The sequence below is a fragment of the Centropristis striata genome, chromosome 4 (genome assembly GCF_030273125.1).
Source record: "Centropristis striata isolate RG_2023a ecotype Rhode Island chromosome 4, C.striata_1.0, whole genome shotgun sequence".
In the NCBI taxonomy this organism is placed as follows: domain Eukaryota; kingdom Metazoa; phylum Chordata; class Actinopteri; order Perciformes; family Serranidae; genus Centropristis; species Centropristis striata.
Genome location: NC_081520.1, coordinates 37,655,906 through 37,682,177, shown reverse-complemented (window position 1 = coordinate 37,682,177; position 26,272 = coordinate 37,655,906). Strand labels below are relative to the sequence as shown.

Here is a 26,272-nt window from a genome sequence, read left to right as displayed (position 1 = left end):
GGTGTTGGTGGTGTTGGCGGTGTTGGCGGTGTTGGCGGTGTTGGCGGCGTTGGTGGCATTGGCGGCGTTGGTGGCATTGGCGGCGTTGGTGGCGTTGGCGGCGTTGGCAGCATTGGCACTGGTGGACTGTATCCAGGACAGGTGCCAGGAGGTATGATACCTAGCAAAAGACATAAAAATCAAAACTTCAAATCTAAAGGCGTGTTAGCAGCCTCCTGACTGAAGAGTTCATTGCATTATTTTTTGTTTTGTTAAAATTTGATTATATGCTCCGCTACTTTTGAATGTTTTACAGCGGGATATGGAGCTGCTGCCAAGGCAGCTAAATATGGTGAGAACTTTAATAGAAGGATATTTAAAATAGTTACACATCTTTTTTCTTGCCTATTCACTCATCCTGTAAGTAGCTTAATATCTTAAGTACTTAGTATTAAGTTGAGTTTAGCAAGAACCTCTCCATTTATAATGACCAGGATTGGTACCAGGGGGTGTACCGGGAGGAGTACCTGGAGGAGTACCGGGAGGAGTACCTGGAGGAGTACCAGGGGGTGTACCTGGAGGACTACCGGGAGGTGCACCAGTTGTTGGTGGATATTCACCAGCAGCCAAAGCCGCTAAATACGGTATGATGTATAAATGGCATTATCATACATACTTTTGACTTTTGAGCTCTAAAGCCTGTACTTATGTTTACACAAGTACAAAATACTTAATATATACCTAACCTACCTGAGTGGCTGTGGCTCAGTTGGTAGATTGGCTTGCCCAAAGATCGGAGGGTTGGTGATTCGATCCCTGACCATGGCAGCCTACATGTCGAAGTATCCTTGAGCAAGATACTGAACCCCAAATTGCTCCTGATGCTGTGTTCATCGGTGTGATAATGAATTCCCAATGGTGGCAGGTGGCACCGTTTAGGGTAGCCTCTGCCACCAGTATGAATGTGTGTGTGAACGGGCGAATGAGCGCAGTCTGTAGTGTAAGGCGTTTTGAGTGGTTGGAATGCGACTAGAAAAGCACTATATAGGTGCAGGTCCATTTACCATTTAAATGAACGCTTACTACGAAGTAAGTTTTGGCTTTAATTATGATTTGTTTTGCCTTCCCTCGGCCATGCGCACCAAAGGACTGGGAGGCGCAGGAGGTCTAGGAGGAACAGGGGCACAGTTAGGGACAGGAGGATTTGGAGGACAAGGAGGACTCGGTGGAGGGGGAGGACTGGGAGGAGGGGGAGGATATTCTGCTGCTTCCAAAGCTGCTAAATACGGTAAGGGGCCTTTTTTGTCAACTAAATTTAAATTTAAATTAAGATCACATGCATCATTGGTTTTGCTTCACTTAAGTCTCTCTTACAAAATAGATCCTGATCTCAGTGGCATGACTAATGAAAGGTTATACTTGTACTATGTATACTATGTACATGGAAAACTGTACCAATCACAACACCCAATTATTTGCTTGTACCAGGAACATTGTAATTTCAATTAGTCTGTGACTGTAAACACAGTCAGCTCTCAGGTAGAATAGATGACTTTGTGCACTCATCAAATGTTTATTCTAACCACTCTGCTAATATGAAAACCAATTATTTGTGGCGGTGGTAATTATTCTGAACTATTCTGCACCTACAGCCTACAGCAACACAACACTGGGTTCTGTCACTGAACTCACAAAAGCCTCTTGTTTCTATATGCATTGCCAGCAAACTTAATTAAATTGACTAATTGTAATTATGCAGCTAGCTTTACATGAAAAGGCTCATTAGATAAACTTGTTTTCCACAGGAGTAGCGGGACAAGGAGGCACAGGAGGATTTGGAGGAACAGCAGGACTGGGCGGCACAGGAGGATTCGGAGGAACAGCAGGACTGGGCGGCACTGGAGGACTGGGAGGCACGGGGGGAGCAGGAGGATATGCTGCTGCCAAAGCTGCTAAATATGGTGATTATATAGATTACTGTTTTGAAATCTCAGAACTTATATGGATTCTTGGCAGAAGGACCCAGTTATGTGTGGGTCAGACTATACCAAAGGCCATGACTTAAACCTGAGAGGCGCTGAGATTGAGTACTGAGTGTTTTTGGAGTAATACCTCCGAGAGGTAGGCTGCTAATTCACAATATGCTACAAAGATTTAAATAAAATAGGTTCATAATGGCCTGTTGGGACATTACAGGGCTGTACATTAACTTTTTTGCTTATAGCACTGATGCTACAGAGGTTGATAGTTTTGTAGCACAATCCACAAAATCTCTATCATTGGTATACGATAGTGACAAACACCTCATCTGTAGTCTACACTCTACAATACATGTAAATAAGATATCACTGGTGCCCAGATGGTAAAGCATCCATAGCACAGACTGATGTAGTATGTGCTATAGGCTACATCTGTATTTTTACTGTACTGTGACTTATTGTGAAGGACTGAGTATATACGGAACCGGACCGGATGTGTTGATAACGATGGTTGATAACGGTGAAATTTAACCAATCCATGAAAACGATACCGCTAGGCTAATTCAACAGCGCTATTGTTTTTTTGCCGACTGGTAAACCCCAAGGCGAATATACTTGGTCAAAACGCCATACAATTTGAAAGATAAGAAGTTAGACTCCAGTTTCACACCATTTAATAAATTTGAAACACAACATGATTTATATTAGTAGTTAATGTGACATTGCTAACTAGCTTAGCGTGCTAATTTTACACACGGGTGTCATTAACATTAGTTTGTTGGACTAGTTCTGCACTAGTAGTGGTAAGAATACTATTTGACAGAAACGATAACGGTTAAATCAGGTTTGGGTTATCTCATCTAACATAGCTAGACATGTCATGTATGCTAGCTAGCAGTTTACCTTGGAGCAGACATTTGTGTGTCTTTGATCTGCGAGGGTACCTGATGTCAGACGTTTGACCTTGTTGCTCAGAGCTCAAAGCTTGACAGACCTTCTTCTCTTAGTAACGGTTGCTAAGAATATGATTGGACAAGGAGCGTTCGGGGGAGGAGTTTTTGAATGGTCAATTGCCACTTGTCCAATTGGTGGAGAGGTTTGTGGATCCTAGGAGCTGTGTTGTTGGTGGCAATGGCTCCTGGTAGGGTCTCCTAAGGCAAAGTTGTCCCAGGGGAGAGGCCAGACCAAGAGGGATTTACTGACCCCATAAGAATTGCCCAAAAGGAGATGTAACACCTGGCCTGGCCTTCCTTCAGGAGCCAGACCTGGGAGGGAGCTTACGTGTGAGTGTCCTTGTGAGCCTTGACTCATAGGACTTGGCCAACCTTGTGGGCCCAGTTCAATTATTATTTGGGCGGCTGATCAGGATGCTCCCTGGGCATTTTCCAATAGATTGATAAGACTGGTAGACTGAGAACACCTGACATGGATTATGTATCTTTTCTTGACTGAGAAAACCTGAGTTTCCCATGAAGAACTGGAAAATGTTGCTGAGGAGAAGGGCATATCCACAAATTTTGCTAAGCCTAATGCCCCTGCAACCAGATGTTGCATTCATCTGTTTATGTAGTACACACAGGAAAAGAGCAAGGCTCAATTCGGATGCAGGGGGTCATTCATAAAACAAAATGTGTGGACTTTAAGCTGCGCTCAGGTGATTGTTTTAAATATTCTGAACAGATTCATCAGCAAATCCACTTCAACTTTAACATATTTACAAAAACAGGAGCAGGGGGACGAGGAGGAGCAGGAGGACTGGGAGGCACAGGAGTACTGGGAGGAACAGGGGGACTAGGAGGACTGGGAGGTGGAGGATACCCTTCAGCTGCTGCTGCTGCTAAAGCTGCAAAATATGGTAACTGGAATTCAACCTTTGGAAGAAATAATGGCAAAAATATTGCAGACCAAAGCCATTGCATTTCTAAGTAGTATTTAAAAAGAGTGTGTATGATTGTACAATTTATTTTTCTCATTAAAGGTCCAGGTGGTACAGGGCTTGTTCCAGGAGGTGGTACAGGTGGAGGAGTAATTCCTGGAAGAAACCCATATTTACCAGGATATGGGTGTAAGCATGCCCCACAGGCTTTTAAGCTATAACTCGTATAAACGTAAATAAATACAGAATACATCAAATCAAAGAGTGTATTTTTACAAAAAACAAAAGTTTCGCAGTTTGAACATTAAATAACACTTCTTTTTACAGTTTTCAATTAAATATTTGTCAAATAGGATATTGCATTCTGTTTTAATAGCATTTTATACACTGTCCCAACTTTTTGGGCTCAAGGTTGTAGGTACATGAGCAGTGAAAGAGAGATTTTATTACTTTGAAAAATTCTGAGATCACATTTTGATCTGACCTCTTCTGGGCATGTTGTGTTGCAGCTTTGGCCGCTGGTGCTAAACCTCCTAAATATGGTGAGTCTGTGATCTTTCCCATTTAACATAATGTAATGATAACCATGTTATAAGAACTCATGATCAATGCTGATTTACTCACTGATTTGTATAACATTTGATTACATGTTTCCAATGTTATTACGACAAGTTTTAATAAATTTCACCTTAAATGCTTTCATACATTTTAATTGGGTTGCGGAAATGATAATGGCAGTTGCTGACAAATAGATTCTGTCAGTTGTGATCTTTCATTCATAACCATGTAAGAGAGATTCTTTATTCAATCCCCAACAGGAGTCCCAGGAGCAGGCCTTGGATTAGGCGGAGTTCCAGGGGGAGCAGGACAGGTACTTCCCGGCGGTGCAGGCTATGGTGGTACGTTGTTTAATTGATGTATCTGTCTAGAGAATTTGCGCAACAAAAGTGTTTCTACTGTTTCCTTTTTGATAATTCATGATCTGATGAATTCTTAGTCACAAACATTATGTTGCCTCCCGACAGGTTATGGAGCTGGTGCTGGAGTCAAACCCCCCAAATATGGTAAGATTTCAAGATTTCAAGTTTTCAAGAAGTAGTTTTAAATGATTACTCTTTTCCTACTTGGAATTAGATATAATTAACTGCTCACTAATGATAAGGGAACAAACTTAATTTCAATTGAATAGGAGTTCAAGGAGGAGCTGGAACAGGGTTAGGAACAGGAGTGTATGGAGGAGCAGGAGGAGTTCCTGGTGCAGTACCTGGCCTGGGTGGTGGACAATATTCTGCTGCTGCAAAAGCTGCTAAATACGGTACACAAGCACAAATATCCCACAATCAGTATGCACAACACTTTATGCATTTTCTTGTGTATACATTTACTATCATAGGCAGGGCACAGTTTTATGGGAATTGTTCAATTGATCTCATTTCCGTTTGATGGTGTTACAGGAGGTGCTGGAGCAGGGTTAGGAACAGGGGTACTGGGAGGGACAGGAGGAGCAGGAGGAGTTCCTGGTGCAGTACCTGGCCTGGGAGGTGGGCAATATTCTGCTGCAGCAAAAGCTGCTAAATACGGTAAATAAGCACAAATATCCCTCAATCAGTATGCATAACACATTCTTGATTTACTTGTGTATACATTTATTTTAATAGGAAGGGCACAAGTTTATGGGAATTGTTCAATTTATCTAATGTCCTTAATTTAGGCATTACAGGAGGCGTTGGAACAGGGACAGGAGGAGTTGGAGGACTTGTACCTGGAGGACTTGGACCTGGAGGACTTGTACCTGGAGGACTTGTACCTGGAGCTGGAGGTACTGCGTGTGCATAAAAAGTGCTTTTGTTTCACCGCTGTCATCATACAAAGTGGTGAAGTGTCACAATAAAAAATACTGATGAGGGAATGTTTTTATGCAGGATATCCGGGCGGTGTGAAACCACCAAAACATGGTGAGAAGATCCTGGAAACACTGCAGTCACTTAGCATTATATAGCATGAGCATTATATCCAACCAAGTTAAGTTAGTGATTGTCATCTGATGATAAGTTATGCCTTTTTTCACTTTTGCCATTCACAAAGAGAAATTACTGTACCATTAACATACAAATCATGTTGAATATCAGTCATATTATAGGGTCAGTCCCTGATGAACTATCTCGACTTGCCATTTTGCAGTGATATTCAGACATCACACAGAGAGAAATAAACTGTAGAGGAAGCAAATGCCAATTTAAATGGCAATTCGATTGTTGGTTTCTCTTCATCACGGCATGAGGGCAAGTCAGATACATTAGAGTCATTATTGTTTTAGTTGGAGGAGACACATTCATATAGCAGATGGTAATGTAATGTAGCAGATAACAGTGGCATCAGTCTGCTGACATCATGTGTGCGTCTCACAGGAGGTATCACTGGAGTAGGACTCGGTGGGCCAGGTGCGACTCCAGGCACCGTTATCAGTGGTGGCCCTGATGGCTCTGTTGTTGGACTGCCAGGTAAAGCCTAGATTACAGTTTCTTATTTTGTTAGATAAAGCTTTTCAGATGTTTTTTTTTTATTGTGAATGATGTTTATGATGCTTTTACAGGAAAGGATACAGGTCCTTCTGGAACTCCTCAACCAGGTACAGTGAATTAGATTAAATTAGATTAAATTGATCCCACAACGGGGCAATTCACTTGTCACAGCAGCAAAAACAGAAGCAAAAGGTGTGAATACAAATTTCAGGGAGAAAAAGTAGTAGTTTGAATGAAAAATCTACATTCAGATCAAGGTTATATAAAAACTATGGTGAGTAGTGTAATGATAAGAGTGATCTGAACAGAAACTACAACATGATCAGGTGTTGCAGGTGTTGTAGAGTCTGACACTGTATCACAACTCTCTGTTTCCAGTTACATTTACTCAACAAACATATTTACACATGTACACTACCGGTCAAAAGTTTATGAACACCCCAATTTTTCCAGTTTTTTATTGAATTTCAAGCAGTTCAAGTCAAATGAACAGCTTGAAAGGGTACGAAGGTAAGTGGTGAACTGCCAGAGTTAAATAAAAAAAGGTAAGCTTAACCAAAACTAAAAAATAATGTACATTTCAGAATTAGGCCTTTTTTTCAGGGAACAAGAAATGGGTTAACAACTTAACTCTATGGAGTCTTGGGCTATTTTGTCAATTTTTTAATTATTTTCATGTCTTTGTAAGTCATTTTGTGTATTTTTGTGTCTTTTTTTTGTCATTTTGTGTCTTTTTTTAGTCATTTTGTGTCTTTAAGTGTCTTTTTTGTCATTTTGTGTCTTTTTTTGGTCATTTTGTGTCTTTTTTTAGTCCTTTAGTCCAATATAAAATGTGATTTTGAATCTTTTTTTAACTTTCAAAACACTATCATGCTCAATAAAGAATTTTAAATGTTGCAAATGTGCAATAATTTCAGAGTACACTGGGACATTAAACTGCATCATTTTCAATTAAATTCTGGAAAAGTTGGTGTGTTCTAAAAACTTTTGACCAGTAGTGTATGTCTTTACAATAGCTTTACTTGTAACGCAAAAGAGAGGAGAAGGAAGAAGCGCCATTTACTTACATTTGGCAATTGTCCTCATGTTGTGCGTATTGCTAGTGCTACCAGCTATTGACCACCTCTAGCTTACAGCCTTCCAGCTGTGGCAGTATCATAGTCCACCTCAAAGCTTCTGCCTGTTCTAGTCTCTCTCACTCTGTGCCTGTGAAAAGTACAATGGATGAAACTGGATCCTGTTGTCTTTTGGCAGAGCCTACGCCTATTTCCGCAATAGGCAATACCACAGAGGTCCAACGGCCCAGTAAGACCTGTTTGCATGAAACCTTTGACCATAAACTGAAATCTGTGGTATTTAATATCTATTGTATATCAAAATTGTAGTTTAGGATGTAGTATGGGATAGTCCACTCAGTATTTGTGATTGTTTTGTGTTTTACTGGCCAGATTTAAATCTTTAAAGTGCGATCTGTTATTTAAATGTAAATAAAAGCATAGCCCCACCATCTTTGGAACCTCCCACTGCTATATTTTCATCTATTTGTCAAAATCATGCATTTATTTATGTATGTGATGAATATATGGGATAATACTGTATATGGGAACTCTATTTGGGAGATTATAGCATGGAACATACATTTTCAAATTTTTACTTTAACCCTCCTGTTATGTTGCGGGTAAAATTGACCCATTTCAAAGTTTAAAAATCTAAACAAAAAGTATTTTTTCATGAAAAAATAAAATAACATTTAAAATAAAATTTAAAAAAATCAAAGTCATGGAAATCTATTCTATTTTATATGTAGGTCTTTCTAATATACATTTAAAACAAAGTTTTAACATGCATTTAAAAAAAAACAAAAAAACGAGTGAATTATCCTCATTGAACCATGATCTGTGAGAGGTAAAGAACACCATTGCACTAAATATTGATTGAAATGGTTAGTTGTGGAGTTATTAATTGAATATAAACAGTGTTTGTTGTTGTTTTTTAATTTTCTGACACTTTTGGATAATTAAACATGCCCCAAACTGACCCATGAATCTTATTGCTGTTCCTGAGAAACGAACATAACAGGAGGGTTAATTAGAGTTGTTCATCTTCTCAAATACTGTTTGGACTGTAAAGGCAGACACTATGAAGTCACGTCTTTCAGCATTACACATAATCTACAATCTTCTTCATCTACAATCAAGTTATTTGGCTTCTCTTTTTTGCCACCAGCATTGTAGTGCTGAAATGAGGTTGATTTACTGTTTGTGGTCCTTGCCACTCCCACATTACTATTTCAGGCCACAGATTGTCTATTTTTTTCACCTTTCCTTTCTACTAACATTGTGCTTGATCGATTCCTTTCATGCATATCATAGCTATCATTTCTGGATAATGGCAAATCTAATTTAATCATTCAGTAGAAATTCAGGAGGAAGTGATAGAATAATACTGGAATGTCATTTTTCTACACTGAATTGCCCCTAAATTAATCTAGTTTGTTTGTTGATAGCTTGAATGCTTTCACTTTTTCCTGAATAGTGTTACAGTTCAAGTTCTACAGCGGGGGATTTTTATGATATTTCCAAGTTAGCAATTTCACAAAACCATTGCCATGATAACTATGTGACATCCGATCTATAGTTTTATATAGTTAAGTAAGTATATGAATGAACTGTGATCCCCTGCTATAGAAACCCCCTTTCAGTAGATTTTTGTTTTTCATGTCTGCTGTCTTGACAAGATTTCCTCTTCGTGGTTAACATTTGTTTTATAGTATTTTGAAAAGTTGTGAAAGTCTGTTTCTATTGTTCTTGTTTGTTTTTCCTATACCTTCCTTTTAAACATGTAAATGGTTCTGTTTTATTGTTTGACAGTAATTAAATCAAACGGATGAAATTATAGACAATTTACATCCTAAAAGACAATTTGACTGATCTTGCTTCTTCTTCTTTTAAATTATTTTTTGCTCTTCTTTCTTCCGTGGTGGATGTGTGAAAACAGGCGGTGGGTTAAAAATAAGTACTTATTTAATGCAGTTTCTTATTTAATTATTTTAACAATTCTTAACCCGTTTTAATGTGGTTTTATTTCTGACTGTTTTAACAGTTTCTGGTGGAATTATTCATCCCAGTGGTAAGTTGTACATCTCAAATTGTTTTTTAATTATTCATTGTACTGAATATATACTTAAATTACTTAATTATACTTATTCTATTTCACAGCTGGCACAAGTATTGGTAAATGCATATATTTTTTAAATCCCTCATATTGAAATATACCAAAAAATACTCAACAATTTATCATATTGCACAGTTTGTATTCAGACATTAAACATGTGATCAATGCCTCATTTTTATTGTGTCACAGGTGGAGCCGGAGTTCAAGTACCTTCTGGTGGTAAGAGCAGCTTCTTTTTCTTTTGCATGTGTATTGATTGGGAGCCATTAATAAATATACAATGCTTTGTACCAAATGCAGTGTTTTGTTCTGTCAAGCTTTAGTGATTCTCAGTGAGATCGCTCTCTCTTTGTTTGGTAACATATTTTATGCAGGATGTTAACTGATGTAATCTCTGCCTGTGTTTTAGTTGGTCCAACAGGCCAAGGTCATCCAGGTACGTGCAAATAATCTGTTTGTTTCCGAGATTTACTGATGTGTAACACGTATAAAAGTCAGGTCGCACTTTGATATCACACCTACTTCTTTTTTTTACCTGACATGCTGATATTTGACTTTTTTGTTCAAAGAAAGCCTGGATAAACAAATCTAAACAAATTATTGAACAAGTCATTAATTATTACATTTATTTTGTTGCAGTTGAGTCTTGGAAATATCATAGAGTCACTAGGTTAACTGTCCTTTAGTTTTAATACTGTATGTATTTTCCTTTGTATTTGGGTCTATTTTGTAGTTGTTATTTTTTCTTTCTGGCTATGCTTTTTTGACACCCAATAGTTTAATTGGGATTTTTATTTTTGTCTTATGTATTTTTCTTACGGGAAGTGGGGTTGTATCGGGTAGTTATCCATAGTCACTGTATTGTTGGCAGTAAACGGCATACCAGGCTACTAGCTGCTGCCCCAGTCCACAGCAGCAAATAGCTTAAAAAGGCCCACCTAAGAAAAATCCCTACTTTTACCACTTTACCTTGCTTTCAGACAGCCTCTTTCCAACACTGAACTGAATATCGTTGACCAGAAGGTTATAATTGCTTCAGTTCCCCCCATGTAAACTTTAACAAGACTCCCTGAAAGCAGGTTCTCATTTTATGGGTGGCTAAAAGACAGTTTTTCTGCTGCCTCCAGCCTCTATTCACAGCAAAATAATAATAATAATAATAATAATAATAATAATAAAATAGCTTAGCATCCATACCAGTCCTCCTGCCTGCTTTTCCAAACTGGTGGCGTGTTGACCTCCATCTACTGTAGATAATACACTGACTATGGATAAGTACCTCATACAATCCCACTTTGAAAAATCCAAAGTATCCCTTTAATTAGTTTACAGATATTGTAATATGTAATGTTACATAGTTCATGTATTAGTCTCTTCTCTCCTTTAGTTGGGACCGGAGTCCAACAACCTGGAGGTAGACCAATATTTCTACTTTTATTGTTTTAAGAACCTCGTGTTTTTTGGCCCTGAAGCTGTTTTAATGGGATACAATACATCCATGTGGCCACATGGTGGAGACAAAGACAGAAACAACAGCTGTGCTTGTTTGTCTGCTGCAGTCAATGACTATAATGATACCAAACACTGCTGTTTTTCAGGTGTTGGTGTTGGCACAGGTGGAAAACCGCCTAAACCATTCTTTCCAGGTAAAGACGGCTAAAAAAAGAATTAATCTGAATTGTTTTGTACCATAGCTTATATATTGCAACATAGCCTATTTTTTCAGATTCTACTGCTTGCAGCCCTGCAATACATTAAGTTAATCTTGCTCAAAATTGACATTACATCTTGTCCTGTTCATATGGGCACCACTGTGTGATTGAAGATGATCTGTTTAATAATGCATAATGTTAACCTAATTTTTCTCTAAAGGTCCTGATCAGGACATAAATGCAACTTATCTACACAGATTCATACATCTAGATTTAAAGTTAAATGAGTTCATATTCATGCCTCAGAAACAAAACAGCATAATGATGTTACATTACATTAGATCACTTTTTGACACACTGCATTTATATTCCTGTGCACATTCTGTCTGGACAGTTCATGCCTCACCTTGAATCGATAAAACCAGCAGTAAATAAAGAAAAAGCTGCATCAGGCCTTTGTCTACCCAATTATACCTCCAATAGACTGACCAGTCATCAGTTTTATACAGCTGCACGTTTGCAGTTTCAAAGTATTTTCACTATTCTGCACTATTTTACCTGTGATGGACTTGAGACCAAACCCAATTTGTTTTTCCTGTATTTAATTTAGTCCAACTCAATCAGTCAAATATCAAGATAAATGAATGAATGCTTTATTTCGGTTACAAAAAAGAACAAAGACAACAAAATAAAATCATGTTTTTACTAAAGAATCCATCAGACAGCAACTGAAAAAGGAATAGGCTGAAGCCCCAAGGTTTTTTTTTTGCCTCTCCTGTACCATCTACATGTATACATTATATACATTACATTAACTGAATAATTCACATTGTTAGAAAAAAACATGATACCTTAAACTGAAAAATCAAATTTCATTGTAACCCTTGATCATTTTAGACTTTAAAGTCTTCTTGAAAACTAACAAAGAATTACACATCTTTATTTCATCATTTAGTTAATTCCGTTATTGTCTATTAGAGTGGCATTATGTTGGCTGCTGGAGTTTCTACATTAGACAATAAAGTAAACTACAAAAATGCTGAATTCTAATTGTAATAACAGACAGGATGGAGTTCATCAAATATTAAAACATTAGACACTATCAAGATAAAGTGACATTAAATATTTCATACTTGAATGAAAGAATATACTGTTTTTGTGTTGTCTTTCAAGAAAATGCACAGAAATGGTAAAGAAATGGTACATATAGTTGTAATGTGGAATCTTCTGTTAAATCTTCACACTTTTACTCTATATGTGCAGGAGGAGGTCTTGTCCCAGGAACAGGTGTTGGAACAGGCGCAGGTGGATATCCCTATGGTGGATATGGAAGTAAGTTCCCTTCATTCTTTATAAACCTTTACAAATTCAGTTTAAATTGCAGTAATTACAACTCCTATCCTATGTGTGCTTCAGTTCCTTATGGTGCTGGTGCTGGTGTGGGTACTGGAGTTGGAACTGGAGCCGGCACTCTGCCTGGATCGAAGCCCTTGAAACCTCCAGGTTTGTTTGTAGACGTAGTGTATTAGTGCTTTAACCCTTAATAGGGTCATTGAAATACTTGCAAATTCCACATTTCAACCCTAGAGAATATTGTGGGATATTAGATACTGCCAGAATGTGGACTGTGGAATGTGTAAAAAAAAAAAAACTTACGGACCCGGGGGAGGGGGGTAACATTTTGAGGAAAAAGTTAACGAGATTAAAGTGGCAAATTTACGAGAGAAAAAATGCACAGATTTATTAGATTTAAAGTGGTGAATCTGCGAGAAAAAAGTAGCTTTTTTCACTTTTTCCTCATAAATCAGTGACTTTTTTCCAAGCAGATTTGCCACTTTAAATCTCTTAAATCTGCAACTTTTTTCTCAAAAATATTGAGAATCTGATTTTTGCTGATTAGCTGGAAGAAATCCATGTGGTTCTAGGACCAAACAGAGAGACATGGGGACCTCATTTTGATATCCACTGAAGTTACCAAATATAGTTCTTCGCCCGATAAAGGGTTAAACAAACCACTCATTGGGCAGGTTGGCATGAAGGATGCTGCTTTGGACTAGCTTAAGTCATATTTATTAAACAGAACTTTCTCAGTAATGGTTGGTGATGTCTCCTCCTGCTGTGTTCCACAAGGCTCCATCTTTGGACCCTTGTTGTTCTGAATTTATATGTTACCACTGGGATATATCAAACATAAAGACAAAATTCAATACCACTGTAATGCAGACAACACACATGTACATATGTCCCATTAAAACCAGTGAAGTAAAGGCAACATTCATCAGTTATCAAACTATTTTGTCCTTCAGAAACAAATGGCTGGGTTTTCCAAAACCTTCTCCAGCTAAATGAAAAGAAATGGGAAATAAATCTCTTTGCCGCCAAGAGTAAAAAACCTGCAGCCTAAAAACCTGGGTTCATATTTCGGGAAGATGTTTTTACCTTTTAGTGTGTGAAGGCTTATATGTAGTTGTGTTCTTTTTTGTAGGTGTTGGTGGAGCAGGAGGAGGAGGAATCCCACTGTCAGCAGGAACTTATCAAGGTCAGAATGCTTCTACATTTTATTTAACATGTATCTTTTTTGTGAACTCTACCAACACTAGACACAGCTGTTGGTTATCGGGGAACAATAAAGCATAAATACTGCTTAAATCTCCTTTCAAGATAATGTTTTCTTCCTAAAATTGTATTTTTGTCATGATTCGTCAATATTTTTTAACTCATTGCCATTCCTTGGAGGAGGCAGCCCCCCACACAAACTGTATGAGTTGTGTTGACCAACCGGACAATAATGCTACTTTTCTCTGTCATCACGATTCAGGGGGATACAGGCCATTTCTTCCTGGCTATGGTTATGGTAATGGCCAGGGTATGTATGAAAGGAGAGGAGGCACTAATACACAATGTTCCCCCAACTTAAAAAGAAAAGTTCTGTCTAGTGCTTAAAGTGACAGTTGGTCAGGAGATGCCATGGCATCGCACTTCCTGTACAGGAAACTGACTGACATGCTGATAAGTTTCTGTGTGGGACGCGGTGTCAGGAAGGAGAAGCCAGCTGGATAATTTGATGAAGGAAATCAACTGATGTTTAAGTGGAGGCTGCATTTCCAGGCTGTATTTACTGGCTTACAATACAGCTGTAGATGCACCATGTAAGAGTCTTAATCATCACGTCTAAGCCAGTCTTCTGTCTCTTTAACAGGTGGGTTGTATCCCTCTGGAGTTGGACTGGGAGCTACTGGAACTGGAGCTGGAGCTGGTACTGGAGCTAAACCACCTAAACCAGGTAGTGCAACAGGCCTGTTACTGTTCAAGCACAAAACAATATGTGTCAGGTACTTTAGTCTTACACCCTGGAGAAGCTCTTGAGTGGGGCAAATGTTGGCAATCATTGAATATGAAGATGCATATGAACAGACAGGAAAAACCTCAATTAAAAAGTGGAGAAACCACAGAATAATTCCATGCTTGAAAACATGCTTCTGTACTCCAGGGCTCACTGAAGGGTTTGGTTTTAATGATGGCAGTATAAAATCTAGTTCTACAGAATTCAGTCCTAATCCCTGCGGTGTTACTTTACCGTTAGGAATTTGTAAATGGAGCGAATCAACAACACAACATTTCCTGATGAACACTGATTACTGCTGGTAAAACTGTGTGCAGTGTTTGAAGATAACACAAACCCCCAGAGAGAGTCCTGCCCTGAAATAGCAAAACTCTACCAGAGGAGGTTTGAATGAGGCTGTAACTGTGACTTCAGTCACTGTGTCACTGAAGGGGGAGAAACCACAACAGCTATAGAAACCAAAAAACTAATTCAAAAGAATATGTCGTTGTCTCTGCACAAAAAAAAAAATTCTGTCATCTTTCTTCGTGAAGTTCATATTATACAAACAACACAAAACATGGAACAAGGCATACGTTTTAAACAGTTACAAAAATAAAAAGAAAAGTTGGGTGAACTCAAAATTTCAAGGCAACAAACTTCGATAAAATTTTAAGTTGGACAATTAAACTAAATATTTTAAGTTTTGTTTTTGAGCTTGCTCAACTCTGAATTTAGATTTTTGTCAACTCAACTGTAATTTGTACTAACTTATAATTTTACATTGTAATAACTTTTAATCCTTACTTCTGCTAACTTCTGCAATGTGCTGAAGTGGCATGATTGTAACGTCGCTATGAAATGTCAGCTAATGTTGCGACCACAATTTTGAGTTAGCATTGATACGCTAATGGCTACTCTTGTAGCTGTAACAAGCAGCACCGCTAGCATCTGTTAGCCGCTAGCATCAGTTAGCCGCTAGCATCAGTTAGCCGCTAGCTTTCGCTAATGACCGAATTTCACAACAAAGAAATAAGAGTTAGCAGAACTATTGTCCCTTGTTTTGAACCCCAACTTAAAGATATAAGTAACAACAACTCACAAACTTGTTTTTGAGCAGACAACTGGCTTCCTTTGTTGTGCTAACTTACATTATTGCCCTAAATGTCAATCATTTATATTTCCAAGTTTTACCAACTTAAATCACTGTTTTAGGCCAAAAAAGTTGGCTTGTTTGCAGTGCATGTTGTTTTAGCCAAGATTGATAAAGAATGTAAAATATTCAGTAAAAAATTAATAAAAGTATATAGATATGCATTCACAAATATATACTCAAACAGATTCAGTAATTATGATACATTTGGAGCACAGAATTACAGTTCTAATTCTCTTTTGAAGGCACAGAAAACAAGTTGGGTTTTTAGAACCTTGCATTTATGAATATAAAACTTAGCTAACAGTATAATGAGGACAAAAAATGTTTTATATTCAACCTATTCTCATGCCCAACTTGTCACATACAGGCAGTTGGTCAGGTTCCCTAGTGTCACATAGGAGACTGTTGGCATCTATATGGCACCTCTAGTGGCTGCAGTAATTATGACAGGGTAAATGCAGAAGTCAGCCAATGTAGAATAAAAATAAGAAAACATTTTTTTGCGTAGGCAGGAGGCCGGGTGGTGGATTGATAAACAAACTCAGGACTTTTAGCTAGGAGACCCATGTTTGTGTCCTGTATTGAAAGAAGTAATTGTTGTAATTTACATCACACAGCCTACATAAAGTACTACTTTGTTGCCTGAACACAAGTGTCAAATTTAAACGCACCAGAGAACATTTGGCTTCAGTGCCATTGTGTGATTTTACGGGTCTATTGGAGTACTTTGCAGTGCATCCAGTGCATCAAAAAGTGTTTGTGTGACTACTAATGATTATTTGGTATCGCTTTATATTAAGGTCCTTGTAATAACCATTAATTAACAAGTAATAAGGCCCTTGTAAGTCCTTACAATATGCTTATTAACATTATTGTGTGTTTATAAGCTTATATAAGTGTTAATAATGGCATTATAATACAGCTAATAGCAGGCTATAAGAGATTTATAAGCACTAATAAGAAACTTGTTAACAGTTTGCAAATGCTTAAGAACATTAATAAAAGCCTCATGAGTATCTTATAATTGTTCATAATAGCATTAGAAACACCCATGATCCACCCATTATGTCTTTGCCATGCCTTTATTAATCTTATTTTGTTTGCTTATTGATATTAAAATATACTTTATTGCTCATCTATTATAAGTTAACTATAAGTTAACTATGCTTTGTGCAACTACCGGATCTAAAGCGAGAACAATGCCTTATTACTTGTTAACTAATGGTTATTAAGGACCTTATTATAAAGCGTTACCGATTATTTTTATGATTTGTTGATGTGCTTTTAATTTTAACAGGCTATGGCAATCTCGGAGGTGGCGGTGTATATCAGCCAGGTGAGGAGCAACGCATGTTTTTCTTCTCCATTTCCTCTTGTATTGTCTTTTTTTCTTTTAAAGAGGAAGAAAAAAAACACAATAGTATGTTAATATGGCCACAGTTCACTTCAGCTGTTCCCAAAACACTTGATAGTATAACTTCTGCTCCTCCTCCTCCTCCTCTGGCCATCAGTGAGGGATGAGTGTAATCACGCAGCAGCAGCCGACAGTGCGGACTCCTCTCTCCGCCCCACAAATACTGTACTGGCTCACGGCCCTAATCCTTCTCCCTGTGGCCTGAGAGATATTTGTCTGTGTGAAATGCTTCCACAGATGGTTTAATAACGTTCCTCATCTGCCAGAAGAGTTTCAACAGAGGGCTTTGCCAAATGATGAATAATTATTGGCTTTTTGAGAAATGGGTCATATTCACTTGTTACTCCATCGTTTTATTCAGAATTTACCAGATGATGTTTAATATGATTTCATTCATATTGTCAGTTTGCATTCACTAAAGACTCTTAATGGTAACTGTTTTTTAATTTTACAGGTGCGGCTCCTGTGGCTCCTGGTTATGGAGGAGGTTACCCCCAACAGTACTACCCAGGTACTACAGCTGTTTCATTTCTGTGTCTGTGCACAAAGTAAATGTTTCAAACTTTCACTTACTGATGAGGATGTTGATGAATTTTCTCTGCTGATGAGTCTGCGACAGATAGAAACACTATACAGCAAGCGTTATTTGTGTTGGTGGTTACATCGTTGTGTGCAGTGACCTTTGAGGACCATCGGTCATGTCATAAATCAGTGTAAAGGACCCAACAGACGACAGAATAGAGTCATTTATCTTACAGAGGTGGAGGCGAAAGAAGAAGAAAGAAGTGTGTGTGTGTGTGTGTGTGTGTGTGTGTGTGTGTGTGTGCATTGCAAAAAAGCCAACTTGTATTTTTTGGCCTAAAACAGTGATTTAAGTTGGTTTAACTTGGAAATATAAATTATTGATATTTAGGGCAATAATGTAAGTTAGCACAACAAAGGAAGCCAGTTGTCTGCTCAAAAACAAGTTTGTGAGTTGTTGTTACTTATATCTTTAAGTTGGGGTTCAAAACAAGAGACAATAGTTCAGCTAACTCTTATTTCTTTGATGTGAAATGCAGGAAAGCGGTGAAATTCGGTCATTAGCGAAAGCCAGCGGCTAACTGATGCTAGCGGCTAACTGATGCTAACGGCTAACTGATGCTAGTGGCTAACTGATGCTAGCGGCGCTGCTTGTTACAGTGACAAGAGTAGCCATTAGCGTATCAATGCTACCTCAAAATTGTGGTCGCAACATTAGCAGACATTTCATAGCGGCGTTACAATCGTGCCAATTCAGCACATTGCAGAAGTTAGCAGAAGTAAGGATTAAAAGTTATTACAATGTAAAATTATATGTTAGGACAACTTACAATTGAGTTGACAAAAATCTGAATTCAGAGTTGAGCAAACTCAAAAACAACAGCAACAGCAGGAACTTATCAAGGTCAGAATGCTTCTACATTTTATTTAACATGTATCTTTTTTGTGAACTCTACCAACACTAGACACAGCTGTTGGTTATCGGGGAACAATAAAGCATAAATACTGCTTAAATCTCCTTTCAAGATAATGTTTTCTTCCTAAAATTGTATTTTTGTCATGATTCGTCAGTATTTTTAACTCATTGCCATTCCTTGGAGGAGGCAGCCCCCCACACAAACTGTATTAGTTGTGTTGACCAACCGGACAATAATGCTACTTTTCTCTGTCATCACGATTCAGGGGGATACAGGCCAAATCTTCCTGGCTATGGTTATGGTTATGGCCAGGGTATGTATGAAAGGAGAGGAGGCACTAATACACAATGTTCCCCCAACTTAAAAAGAAAAGTTCTGCCTAGTGCTTAAATTAACAGTTGGTCAGGAGATGCCATGGCATCGCACTTCCTCAGTGGCGGTCCTAGACCAATTTTACTGTGGGGGCCAAGGAGGGGCCAGTGTTTAGTCACAGGGGCACATTAAAAATCGTCAAAAATGATATTTAAGCATTCAAAACCTTTATTTTAGCTAAAATTCTCATATTTGGTATAACTACATTGATTGAAGCAATGAGACTTATCAACATTAACAGTTATTTTTGTACGACAATGACATTTCTCATTTTTGTGCACAAATACTTTTTTTATTTTGAAAGTGCAGTACAGTGAGAATGATCTTTATATTTAGCTTTTATTGCACAATTAAACTATTATACAATGTACACATTCTGGGTTCCTTTTGTGTACAATGACATATTGTTTGAACAAAAAATAGGTAAGAATTGTTCCGTCGTTCATTGTTATAAATTGATCATTTTATTATTAATTTGACACAGGGGCCACAGCAGGGGCCAAGGGCTTCTTCACAGGGGCAGGGGCCCCTGGAGGCCCCTGTGTAGAACCACCACTGCACTTCCTGTACAGGAAACTGACTGACATGCTGATAAGTTTCTGTGTGGGACGCAGTGTCAGGAAGGAGAAGCCTGCTGGATAATTTGATGAAGGAAATAAATTGATGTTTAAGTGGAGGCTGCATTTCCAGGCTGTATTTACTGGCTTACAGTACAGCTGTAGATGCAATATGTTTAAATTTAAGAGCTGATATCTAGCCATTTTCCATGGTTTTCTTGATAATAACCAAAATCATTATTAAGAAAAACATGGAAAATGTCTAGATATCAGCTCTTAAATAAAACTCTTATGAGCTATTTTTGTTGTTATCATTATATTTGTACCTTTAGTCGTACCAGGCATTAAAATGAACAAGAAATTGAAGAAAAAGGGTGGTCTAATAATTTTGTACAAAACGCTAGAAAAAGAACAATAACACTTTTAGTGAAAATCCTGGATTATTTACTAGGTGTTATTATTATTAGGGGTGTCACGATTTCAATTCTGAATCAAAAAGTGGTCAAAGTTGGCTTTAAATTTCAACAACTTACGATCTCAGTGTGGTATATTACAGAAAATAATGGCAGACTTGATACCATGTAGCTTATCTTTCTAAAGAAGACTTTTAAAATGGGAATGACATTTAGTTATTGGGCACAAAACCAACAATCTGCTGACCTTTATGAATCAAGACATGATCGTTGAACAATGGCAACACCTTCAGTGTAAGTTTAGATCGAAAATTGAACGGAATCTGTACCTCAAAATCTAACGTCTAATCGAAGGATGACACCCATCATTATTATATATGTATTCTTAACCCTTAATAGGGCACTCATTGCAATACTCGCAAATTCCAAACTTCAACCCTAAAGAATATTAGAGGATATTACATACTGCCAGAATGTGTGAAAAAAACATACGAAAATAATATTTTGAGAAAAAAGTTTACGAGATTAAATTGGCAAATCTACGAGAAAAAAATGCGTAGATTTATGAGATTTAAAGCGGTGAATCTGGGAGAAAAAAGTTGCTTTTTTCCCACATTTTTCTCGTAAATCTGAGACTTTTTTCACGCAGATTTGCCACTTTAAATCTCTTAAATGTGCGACTTTTTTTCTTGTAGATTTGCCACTTTAATCTAGTAAATTTGCAACTTTTTTCTCAAAATATTACCTGAAGTTACCAAATATAGTTCTTTGCCTGATAAAGGGTTAACATGATATCAATATTTAATTTATCGCAACACCACTAGTTTGAATAGACGATTCTTTAACTTTTCATCCTCGTTTCTTGATCAGGAGGCGGATTAATGTCCAACTGCCGACAGTCAGGTAACTCATCTGGATGGATGAAAGGACAGAAAAACTGCCCCCTCGCTTCCCTTTAGAGCTGAGAGCATAAAGAGAGGGAGAGGGGGGCTACTGCAGAATGACAGGACATTTCACCTTCACAATTTAACAACATTATTTTCAACCAATTGAGAAAATCACGTTAAAAATATTAGTTTATGGCTCTTTAGTCCTGCACGTTTAACAAGTTATCTCGTCTCCCTTCTCTTTATGCCAGACACTCTCACTTATAGCAATGCAAATCCAGCTTCTGCACCTTTCTATTATATGGGTTTCATATAATCTCCCAAAAAAAAGAATCATTAGCATTGTACTAGCTGATGAACAGTGGAGGAATTGCAACCCTAATTAATCTCTGATTAAATTTGAAAAGTCCTGTGATGAAATGATTAACTTTGATCTTCTGATTACATAGAAGTATTGTTGAAATGATTCATATTCACTTGATGTTTTAAGATCATGCAAGCAAAACAGGCTTTTCATTTTTAATATGATTTTATTTCTAATAAATAACACTCCACTTGTTATCACACATGGGAGGCTGACTTTGCATAAGGGAATTAAATTGTGTTTGAATAATAACGACCTGCGTTTTCTTCCTCTGAGCGCCTCATTACAGGGAGATTAATTGGATGAATAAAGACAGCGGAGCTAATAGAAATTATATTGATGTTCACTGCAATCTTCCTCCCAATTGCAAAATACATGAAAAATTAGACTGTGTCAGAGGTCAGGTTATTCAAATTTCAGCAGCTTAAATGGGCAAAACCACAAGCCTGTGCAGAGCTTTTAACTTTTCTGTGTAGAAACACAAACAGGAAAACAAAGTCTGGCTTCTTTAATACGCTGAGATCTGGATCAGACAGCTCAGCAGATCTAAGTGCCTCCCATGTGATCTACTATTGTCAACCGTTTTTCCTCGGCACACCCTCTCACGACAAATATACCAACCACTGTGACAGATCCAGCGTGGTTTCATCTTAGCAACAACCTAATGTCACCATCTTGTCTCCATTGTTGTCTAGGTGGATATGTCCCAGCCCCACTGACTCCTCAACAAGGTACCACACACCCACCTCCTCACATCGCGCCATGCACCCAAAGAACACAACATTATGAAATGATAATAAGTCCTACAAGCGTCCCCTGCAACTCAACCTGCTGTATATTCCAGTTTCTCTCTCTCTGCTCGTTGGCCTCATGTCAGATTATTCGGATGAGATTGGAAAAAGGTAGAGCGGTACTGTGTGTGCTCGTCGGTGCAGATGGTACGGCACAACCCGGATGTTTAACTGATGATTATCTGGATTTTCCTGAACATCTGAGATTACGGCTGGTGGGATTATTTCAAGGAAAGCACGTCTGGTTTCTTAGATTACTGCAGTTTGAGGTTTGATTACAGTTATCGGCAGCTTGTGAGTTCAGCTGTGTGGATGAATTCAATTTTCTTTTTTAAGGTTGCACCAGCTTTCTCTTACAGTTCAAAGACATGGGTGGATGGATCCTACACAGGATTTCATTACAAATAATAACAATAGATGTTTTAAAGAAGGGGACATAACCTACAGAAGGCCCCTGAGAAGTGAAGCCACTGAAGAACTGCCTTGAACCTGCATTCTTTCTAATGGCCAGCAGGGGGCAGCTCCACTGGTTGCATTAGAAGTCAGATTGTAATGAAGTCTGTGAGAACATGATGCTATTTCTCTCTTGATTCGAGAGCTGTCAGGACTAAAACCTGATACATTGCTATCAGAATAAATGTTGCCAAATATGCAAACTTTTAGTATTTTGCAGAAAAAGATGCTGGGGTAAATAGAAATGGTGTCATCATATACAGCAGCACAATTTACAATCTGGTGGTAAAGTAACATTTGCATTTTGAAACATAAAACAGCAAAATGAACAAACTAATGAATCTATTCTACCTATATGTTTTAATAATAATAATAATAATAATAATAAGATACTATCATACTTATAAGTGCTTTTCTAAATAAACAGACACTTTACAAACTGTAATATATAAAATAAAATACTTAAAAAGGTTAAAAATGTATAATTTTACAATTATAAAAATGTATAACATAAATAAGGGTAGTATGAGGGTAATGTTACATGTATACAAACTATATCTCCTGATATATATATATATCAGAATTTCTCACTCCCTAACATCGATATCGGCCCTTGAAAATCCAGTCGGGTCTAGTCAGGACTTCTGTAAGGTTGTGATGTCACAACTCTATATATACGCTGAAAGTGCTGCAACAGAGCAGTTACAGTTATTCCCTGGCTGACGATGCAGAGACGCCAAGAAGACCAAGATACACTGACCAATCAGAGCAGACTGGGCCTCTTTGGGAGGAGGGGTTAAAGAGACAGGCACTAAAACAGCAACAGTATGAGAAATAGCATGTAAAGCATTTAAACACATTCAAGTGGAAACCCAAAACACAAGTATGAATTTGAAAATGAGCAAAATAAGTCCTCTTTAAATAAAATGTCAACTTATTTGTTCTTTTCTGTTGTTTTGCAGCCAAAGCAGCAAAGTACGGTCCACTGCAGGGCTTCCTTGGTGGTGCAGGAGGAACAGGAGGAGCAGGAGGAGCAGGAGGAGTCTACAGAGGTAAAACACCAGACAACATATGCAGCACAGATATGTGTATGATCTGAACTGAGACTGAGCTGTGTTTCTGATGGTGTGTGCTGCAGGTGGAGTTGCAGGATGCCAGGGCAAATACTGTGGGAGGAGGAAGTAGAGCTCACCATTGTGACCTCATCAACCATGGTGCTACTGCATGATCGAGAATGTACATTTTATATCCAAACAAACCCCATTAGAGAAAAAGATTTGTGATGTTTTTTTTGTTTTGTTTTTACTTGACTTAAACGTCTGTTTTATACAAACCCACCGACCCAGAATTTTATCCACACTCTGGTGTGATGAATGTTATTGATCGTGCTTTTAATCACTAACGTGGTCAAGTTAATCAGCTTTAACTCCCCGTAACCGCACTAGCCTACTTAGAATACAAAGAGTGTGATTGTGTAACCGTGTGTTGTTTTCGTGCATAATTGTGTGTGTGTGTGTGTGTGTGTGTGTGTTTAGTGTACTGTTGTGTGAAAGACTGACTGAACCACAGGCTGCCAATGTGACCTATGAATGATTTCTCTTTTGGTTTTAATCCTAAAGAAAGGTGAAGTGAGTGTTACGGCCTCACCTCGCTGTGCAGAGCTTGTCATCTCTCTGACACGTCAGGTCAGAGGGGTTGGGTTGGCCGAGGCTCGTCCAAAAACTGATGAAATCTGGCCAATCTCTGCGTCGTCTCTGGCTCCCTGTCTTCTCTGCTGCTATTTTTAGGCCTGCTGGGTATAAAGCAGCGGGAATTGGGGCTCCGGCCAACCCATCTGCTCTCTGTAACTTTGCTGATTCTAGTTGCTATGCAGTTCAGTTTTCTCAGCATTTTTAATGTTGCCAAACTTGTGATATATGAAGAGCAGTTTGTGCTCTGAGCAAAGACAATCAAAAAGTGTCTGATCCATTACAGGATGCTTTTAAAAAACCATGGGGAGAGCAGCGTTGCCTTTTAGTTCCAAGCAGATAAAAATCAGAAACATGTACATTATGTATGTGTGAATGTTTGATTACGTGTCTGGATTAGATCGCTTTAGTCTGCTTCTAATGTTTAGTCTCATCGCAGCAGTTATTTACATTTATGTAACTTGTCATTACATGATTATTCAAGTTTCTTTTTTTTGCACCATGCTTTGACTCATAGCTTTATTGTTATCAGGACTGTGTGAACATAAAACGCATTTATTCACTGTTTAGAATTGTACTACAGAATAAGACTTTGTTTAATGGAAGAGTCGAAGTGTTGATGTGAGACAGAAGCTCCCGTTGTTCTTCATTTACTTGAGCTGCTTTTTAACCAAAAAAAAAAAAAGGCTTACTGACCAAAGGTCCATGAGCGCTGTTGCCAAGTGACTCCATCTCTTTCTGTAAGTGTGTACTGTACTAATTTGACATCCGCAGGCTTCGGTTCCTTCATTCGGTGCTGTGAGAGAACTGTCTTTGAGCCTCGCTGGGTCAGACCTTGTCTTATGTGCCGTGGGATACTCTTCATCTTTATTTAAAGCTGTTTTTATAAGGAGGAACAGTGTGGTTTTGCACTTTTTATATTTCCACGACACACATGTGACTTGTTCTCCAGAATCCAGCATTTCATTTGCTTCATTAAATAACAAAATAAAATGTGTTAAAAGATCTTGTCTTCTGTTTTTCTTTCCTGTGTGAGAGCATTCCAGCGTGCTGTGAGCTGATGGGAACCACCTGGGCCAGGGTGTCCCTGTAGATCAGCCACATACCACACGGCGATAAAATCTCAGGTTCAAGTCTTATTACATCTCTTCCCCCTCTCAAAGAGGGGGCAGAAGTGTATTTTAACCCGTAAGAACCCATGGTGACACCCGTGTAACAAACGTTCTAGAATCTCCCATATTCAGCTTTATGCTTCACATTAACTCATTAAATCCCTAAGTGACGTATATTCAACACCCTGGTGTGGTGGTCATGTGACTGTGGCAAGAAGTGACTTCTCCAAAATGTGGCTGTGACTGGAAACAGAAATGTGAAATAGTAAAAAAAAGCTTAAAAGCTTATTTTTTGTTATTAGGCTAACTTTAAACCCATTTAACAATTCTAATCCGTCAAATGGATGTCCTGTATTGCATTTAACTTGTTCTGACCATATTTCTTGCACAAATTAAAGTCACAATTTTGATATATGTTATGAAGATGCAAAAGAAAAAGGTAAATTTGTGTCTCTGTAAGCAAAAAATGGGTCTAGTTTCTTTCTATTTTAAAACAAGAAATATCAGAAACATAAATACCATTGTAACGTTTATGTCACATCACAGATCTTTGACATTTAAGGGGTAGAATTTTTTTTTTAAACATCAGAAATGTGTTCTATGTGGTCCACTTATAGAACACATCCTTTAAGGATAACTGGGTCTGGGTTCTTATGGGTTAAAATTCTGATATGTAAACGAGATGGCAGAGCTCTTCACTGTAACGCCAACAAACAGATTAACGGGAGACAGTTTGCTTCGCTCTGCGCTTGTTGTGCCAGCTGGAAATAATGAACTCATGTAGCCGAAGTTCTCCTGGGAGAACCACTGACCCGTGATCCTGTAGAAGAAGCTTACACTGTTGTTCTAGCATGCTGTCCACTTCAGAAACACTACAGTGTCACTATGAAACTGCAGCTTAACGCTGAAATATGTGTCTTGTATTTCAGCAGGAAAGCAACAATAACAATAGAGACAAAGTTTTGGGACTGTCCTGTTACTGTGCTGCATCAAAAGTCATTTTCTTGAAAGAAAAGCGAAATTTAAATCTAAGTAAAGATGCATTCATCTCTAAATGTTGTACTTATTACTCCATATTTGTTGAATTGTGCACTTGTCTGTTGACAGTCTCACAGTTTTACA

General features: G+C 38.1%; 2 protein-coding genes and 1 long non-coding RNA gene across 4 annotated transcripts; all 3 read left to right on the top strand.

The window, feature by feature from the left end:
- The first annotated feature begins 17 nt into the window (after nt 1-17).
- On the top strand, nt 18-1,257 carry LOC131969612 (uncharacterized). The gene is made up of 4 exons (XR_009394138.1): nt 18-151; nt 296-331; nt 474-623; nt 1,127-1,257. It is a non-coding gene; the product is annotated as an uncharacterized LOC131969612 (long non-coding RNA).
- Nucleotides 1,258-1,384: 127 nt separating this feature from the next.
- Nucleotides 1,385-10,357, top strand: LOC131970738 (elastin-like). The gene is made up of 18 exons (XM_059332158.1): nt 1,385-1,391; nt 1,785-1,940; nt 3,685-3,813; nt 3,937-4,023; nt 4,344-4,376; nt 4,653-4,733; nt 4,860-4,898; nt 5,024-5,149; nt 5,289-5,414; nt 5,546-5,653; nt 5,757-5,789; nt 6,243-6,335; nt 6,428-6,463; nt 7,611-7,661; nt 9,459-9,485; nt 9,575-9,589; nt 9,720-9,749; nt 9,940-10,357. The coding sequence occupies exons 1-18, from the start codon at nt 1,385-1,387 to the stop codon at nt 9,978-9,980; spliced, it is 1,218 nt and encodes a 405-aa protein (XP_059188141.1). The 3' UTR covers nt 9,981-10,357.
- A 99-nt stretch (nt 10,358-10,456) lies between these two features.
- LOC131970562 (elastin-like) lies at nt 10,457-25,044 on the top strand. 2 transcript variants are annotated; one of them, XM_059331990.1, is made up of 11 exons: nt 10,457-10,944; nt 11,129-11,176; nt 12,446-12,514; nt 12,599-12,685; nt 13,668-13,721; nt 14,382-14,465; nt 16,958-16,996; nt 17,529-17,585; nt 21,802-21,837; nt 23,313-23,402; nt 23,489-25,044. In XM_059331990.1, the coding sequence occupies exons 1-11, from the start codon at nt 10,878-10,880 to the stop codon at nt 23,533-23,535; spliced, it is 678 nt and encodes a 225-aa protein (XP_059187973.1). In that variant the 5' UTR covers nt 10,457-10,877; the 3' UTR covers nt 23,536-25,044. The 2 variants fall into 2 exon arrangements, with proteins under 2 accessions (XP_059187973.1, XP_059187972.1); XM_059331989.1 differs by having other exon boundaries at nt 10,457-11,176.
- Nucleotides 25,045-26,272: the final 1,228 nt, after the last annotated feature.